The following is a 6,126-nucleotide window of genomic DNA, read 5'->3' as shown; positions in this document are numbered from 1 at the left end:
AACTGAATGAGAGCTCCAGGATTGTTGCATGTGAAAAGCATGTTTGCATACTGTAACCAAACAATAGCTCTTACCTGGGCCTTCAAATGGTCAAATAGTTTGAGTCTTGCACGGGTTAGTTAGTGGTGCAAAGTGAAAGAAACTCAGATGACATGATGATCATGAGAGTCATCAGGCATTAATGGTGGTCATGATTCTGAATGATGACGATAACAAACATGCAGGGTCATCACGTATGGCAGCATGTCCATTCACACATGACCACACTTGCATTTGCACCCTACCCAACCCCCACTCCCATGCGTTTGATGAAGGATTTTTTATTTATTTGTAGTGTTAGAGAGAAGCAGCGAGGCTCCCTCCCTCCATCACCAACAAGCCTTCGCGCTAAACGCTAAGAGAGGTTTGAAGAGCGTCTCGTGCATACGCACCTGCTTTCTTGGAGACATCCGGGGAGACGGATGAGGAGATGGCAAGCGCAGTTTTATATATATTTGGTGCACGGCATCGAACGCCAACCATTCATATGATGCTTGTCCTAACAAAATCCAGTGGGATCTAATAAACCAAAAGGTGAGTTTATTTGGATTCAGTCTTGCATCGATGAGAGATGTGTTGCGCTCAAATTCACAATCATATCGCATTTGGAAATAGTTCAGCAAACACGCGAGGTGGCGAAGAGGATGAAAAGGAATACATATTATCGATTGTTTTTATTTTATTGAAGGCATGAAGTGCTTTGCTTTACGCATCGGTGTTTTTATATAAAGAGACACGGATTTGTTTGTGGCGTTTTTCAGTACTGTTTCTGTAACTGTCCACAATAGTAAGCCCATATTAGTCATATTAAATGAGCATTGTTATTTAGACTATGTGAAATAATTAACTGTGAAAAAAATATATAAATGAATGCTTATTTTGTCCTGGTAAGTTGTGCATTCATATTACCTTTCGTTTTGGAAGATATAGTATTTGTTTTCTCAATGGCTATATGATAATTGTATGATTTTAGAAATTGTGGGAAATTGACTTCAGGCATAGTGAAATAAAGAGGCTAGTTGTTAGCTGGAAGCCGAGAAAATAAAGCACAAAAGGCTCAGACGTGCAGAGGAAAATCTGATTTCTGAGAGAAAACACTATTCATGGGAACACAAGATGTTCAGAGAACACTATAATTACATCCATAATTTTAAAACAAGAACGAAAGGGTGGGTGAGTGGAGAGAGAAAGAGAGTAGAGAGAGAGAGAGAGAGGGAGAGAGAGAGAGGGCCCCCTTGTGGGATTCTATGTAGTTGCAATCTCATACCAAGATTTCCGTTGGAAGCGATCACTGTAGTACAAAAGAGACTTAAAATCCTTAAAGGTGATTCTTTTTCTTCCACAACTATTTACATTCTGTTTTGGGTAGAATCGAACATATGCACACATATATGCATACATTAATTAATGCATTTATGCAGCATGATGATAGATATTACCATTTCATTACCATTTTTCTCTCTGAATGGAATTACAGTATTTGCTGTTTTCTCTTTTCGCTTTGTATATCTCGTGAATTGTAAACCAACCTCTGGGTTTGCCTCTCTCTTATATAATTTCTCAGCCATCAAACTGAGTCAACCTCAACACGCTTCTCTGCAGGCTCTACGGCACTTAAATATAGACATTGCATTGCACATGAGAGATGAAGGAAGAAAGAGAGAAAGAGAGAGATAGATAGAATGATGGAAGTGCAGAGTGAGACAGCCTGAAAAGGGGAGCACTGAGGCAGTAAGTTATGAATTATGTAAGCACTTCATCTGCAATTGGGGAAGCCGTGGTAGTACCTTAGTAAGCAATAAAAACAGTTTACTGTCACAATTTTGATCCACGCAAAGCGGATTGTTTGCTTCTAACAACATGTTTATTTAATTTTTTTGTTTATGAGCACAAACAAAATCAAGGAACTAAGATGCACCGGATCGTATGGATTTTTAAGTTGCCAGTGTCTTAAAATGAATGATAATGTTTTTATTTTATTGTATTTTTTTTAAATTATTATTATTAATCTGTGCCTGTTTTTTTTTCCCTAGCAGCACTGCACCCTATTGAACTCCTTCAGATTAGAGTTCAGGAACCATGGATCCAACCTCCTCAAAACAACAGTATGGCTCCAAAAAGCGAGTCAAAATCCATCCCAGCAGTGTCACAGTGAAGTATGCCACCCACTTCCCTCAGCCAGGTGAAGAGGGCTATGATGATGCACCCTCCTTCGAGGACTTCAGCTCCTTCATGGATCAGAGTCCTGGTAAGCGACTGGTGACGGAGGGTGGACAGGGCAGGACTTTGTTTGGCACCATGGACACACGACCACGGCCCCCAGAACCCACCAGCGCTGAGGCCATGCGGGACAGAGGCGTGGGCAGTCAACTTCAAAGCTTTGGCGAGGCCTCGGTGCTGGCCTCACGCGTTACCTGGGGCGCCTTGTTTGGGGCAGCGGTAGCCCACGGCTGCGTGGCCCTCATCACACGCCTGGCGGCTGACCGCTCCAACGTGCCCTCTCTGGAGCTCATATTCATCCGCTCGGTTATCCAGGTATTGTCAGTGGTAGTGGTCTTCTATCGCAAGGAGGCTCCCTTTGGCCCTAAAGGCTACCGTCTACGGCTCTTCCTCTACGGCGTCTGCAATGTCATCTCCATCACCTGTGCGTACACCTCCTTTGCCATTGTGCCACCCAGCAATGGCACCCTCATGTGGCGTGCCAGCACCACAGTCTTCAGCGCAGTGCTAGCCTTCCTGTTGTTGGAGGAGCGGCTGGGCTACACTGATGTGGTGACAGTGGTGGGTAGTGTCTTCGGCCTGTGCCTGGTCATGGTTCCCAACATCGCTGACGAGGATAAGTCACCGCTGGGATTCTGGAAGGAGGCCTTTGGCTACACCATGACGGTGATGGCGGGCTTGACCGCTGCCCTCTCCATGATCGTCTACCGTGCCATCAAGGACCGGGTGAGCATGTGGACTGCACTCTTCACCTTTGGGTGGACGGGCACAGTGTGGGGCGCGTCCACCATGTTCATCATGCAGGAGCCCATTATCCCTCTGAATGGGGAGACCTGGGGCTACCTTATTGGCATTTGCATCTGCTCGACCGTGGCGTTCCTGGGGGTCTACTACGCCCTCAACAAGTTCCACCCCGCGCTGGTGAGCACTGTCCAGCACCTGGAGATTGTGGTGGCCATGCTGCTGCAGCTCATCGTGCTGCGCATGGTTCCATCCGCCTATGATGTGCTGGGCGCTCTGGTCATCATGCTGAGCGTGTTCGCCCTCACTGGAGTCAAGCTCTACTGGGTGAGCCGGGCTGTACGACAGGATTACCAAGAGATCCTCGACTCTCCATGAACACTCTGCATTCCTAGATGTGTGTGTATTGGTATCTGTCTGGATTTGTGTGTGTGTGCGTGTGTGTGTGTGTGCATATCTGTGTGCATTGTTGATGTGTACAGTATGTGTGTGTATGTACTAGTATGAAAGTGAGTGTGAATGTTTGTATGTATGTTTGTATGATGGATGTGTTTACTTATTTGCTAATCAATGTGCAATCAATGAATGTCTGAAATATCATCTATTTATTTTATATGGTGTATATGGTGTTGAAAGAGTGGCAATTGTGTAAAGTCTCTGCTAAATGTTATTGCGTGACAAAATAAAAAATAAATATGTTCCATGATGAATTTGTACTCCAAACATTATCCTATTCAAACAACATTTTAAACTGTCATCAGTTATCAAGTACGGTTCAGAAACAACTGAATTAATTTGCCTTGTGTCAAATTATTCTAGATACTCATGGCTATATATACACATGATATAAAATCAGGGTAAACACTGATTCTATCCCAGTATGTTTTCAGCAAATTCTTATAAAGATTAGATTTAAAGACAGCCATCCTAATTGTTGAACCATTATTGATTCTGACCACTGCTATTGATTTTCTTTTGTGCAATTAGTACTTAAGAAAATGGAGATCAGCAAGAGGGTAAAAGGCATTTGTGTCTTTGACGTTCTGCAGTCACAAATGATGATACAGAATTCAATAGCTATAGCTGTGCTACTGTCTTTATATAATGAGCATCTCTGAGAGACAGCAAAGAAATCAAGAGCAGGTGCTGCAGACCCTCACAGCCAGTCACAATAAGTGAAACCAAATTCCAACATCTGCATTCTGAGACGAATCATAATGATAATGCAGCAGGATCAAGATATGGAGAGTGTCTCATTTCAGGGGCTACATGGTTCTAAGGCCAGATACGTAGACCGGTTGCGTCATAGTAGCGCGACTAGTGCTGTCCCATTTCGTGGGCTCCTTCGAATTCGGCCGACAAATCCACCCTTCTTTTCCCCGAAACGGAGTGACTCCCTGCCTTGTGTTTTTGTAAATTATACATTATTAGTTTCCCCAGTTCTGCCTTTAAGGCCACTGCTGTTTTCTTTTTCTTTTTTTTAACTTTCTGTGGCACAGAAGCCCTTTATTCAAACATTCTCTACAGCTATTGAATGTAAAGTTTTAGCACAACTCACAACCTAATGATGGTGGAGGTGAGGAGAGGTTGCATCACTTGCAACATTTAGATTTCTGATAAGTATTTCAAATTACTACAGTTTCAGGTGTAGCAGTGTGTGTGAAATGTGCATGTAAGACGTAGGCCTACATACAACATGGTAACAAACAAGCATCAAATGTGTTTTGTTTCCCCCTCATAGTACAGTGCATTAATTGTCATCCTGATCTGATTTAATGAAATTATGTTTTTATGTTTCTCTCCAGTCCAGTAGGTGGCATATGAGAGATATCCCTGGATGTAATCAGATTCAGAGATCAGTGTTATGTAGTCTCATGGTTAATGTTGTACTGGCGAGCCAAGGTAACCAAGAAATCAGTTTAAATTGAATTAATTGCAGTGCTGTTTAGCAATAGAAATAATAAAGAGAAATTAAGGCCTGCTTTCTTTAAACAGTTTTTAAGGGAATATTATCTGTGGTGGTCAGATCATAGCAATGAAAAGGAGGGGTGCAATGGGACATACACTAAGTCCATCTGTTTGTGCAGGAAACAGATTGCTTCCTGTACTGTGTCATGCAAGAGCACCATCACATACTGTCTTGCACCTCTGCCAACAGTGCTTCAGAGCTTGTGTGTGTGTGTGTGTGTGTGTGTGTGTGTGTGTGTGTGTGTGTGTGTGTGTGTGTGTGTGTGTGTGTGTGTGTGTGTGTGTGTGTGTGTGTGTGTGTGTGTGTCTGTCTGTTTGTGGGTGTCAGTGTGTAGTTGTGTTCACAACCAGTGACCTGGTATAACCATCTCATAGTCAATGTAGATTAGCTTTCTGGACTCTGAACCATGTGTATGATGAATAAGTAAATGTAATGTATTGTTTGCCTGAGTACAGCAATGATTTGGATGTAACTTGACAATGTTGAGTCATTTAATTTTCCATGGCCAATAGAATCCACTGTTTAGTATCCGTTTGTGCCTTAGGTAACAATATTACAATTTGGCCCTTTTGAGATAGATTTTCATGAGCAAATGATGGACAGATAAAAACACCTGCCATTCCCACCATAATAAATACCATGATGCTCCCCCTGGGCCAGTTAAGCCATCGCCATGGACTCAGCTTCCACTGCTGATGACACCCAACTATACTGTACATCAGCACCAAACCCTCTACCTAGCTCCCACACACACCACTTGTCAACTGCCTGCAGGAAATTAAAATTTGGATTACTGCTAATTTACTCAAACTAAACAGCAATAAAACCTATGGTGGCTCCCGCGTCACTGCTCAAAAAGGTTGGGGATCACCTCCTAGATGTGGATGGCAGTTCCATCTCTCCATTCTCAGGAGTCTGCAACCTGGGCATCATCCTGGACTCTACCCTCTTATCCCAGTCACATATAAAAAACATCACCAAATCTGACTTATACCACCTCAAGACTCAATGCCTCACTCTCGGACTCTACTGTAACTAAAACTCTCATCCATTCCTTCATCACCTCCTGCCTGGATTATTGCAATGGTGTCCTGTCTGGTCTGCCCAGTAAGGTCCTGGGCAGTCTACAATATGTGCAGGACTCGGCTGTCAGAGTC

General features: G+C 43.3%; 1 protein-coding gene across 1 annotated transcript; it reads left to right on the top strand.

Annotated features, from left to right (window-relative positions):
- The first annotated feature begins 508 nt into the window (after positions 1–508).
- slc35g2b (solute carrier family 35 member G2b) lies at positions 509–3,378 on the top strand. The gene is made up of 2 exons (XM_076291278.1): positions 509–573; positions 2,076–3,378. The coding sequence occupies exon 2, from the start codon at positions 2,119–2,121 to the stop codon at positions 3,376–3,378; it is 1,260 nt and encodes a 419-aa protein (XP_076147393.1). The 5' UTR covers positions 509–573; positions 2,076–2,118.
- The last annotated feature ends 2,748 nt before the right edge of the window (positions 3,379–6,126 follow it).

Source organism: Alosa pseudoharengus, unplaced genomic scaffold (assembly GCF_046254945.1).
Source record: "Alosa pseudoharengus isolate Yale_2024_CS ecotype anadromous, Long Island Sound unplaced genomic scaffold, YU_APseudo_1.1 YU_APseudo_1.1_scf_18, whole genome shotgun sequence".
Classification (NCBI taxonomy): Eukaryota; Metazoa; Chordata; class Actinopteri; order Clupeiformes; family Clupeidae; genus Alosa; species Alosa pseudoharengus.
The sequence above is the reverse complement of the archived record's forward strand: the minus strand, read 5'-3'. Positions and strand labels throughout refer to the sequence as shown.

Excerpts from the sequence above, each read along its gene's own strand:
- slc35g2b (XM_076291278.1), top strand. The coding sequence starts at position 2,119 with ATGGATCCAACCTCCTCAAAACAACAGTATGGCTCCAAAAAGCGAGTC.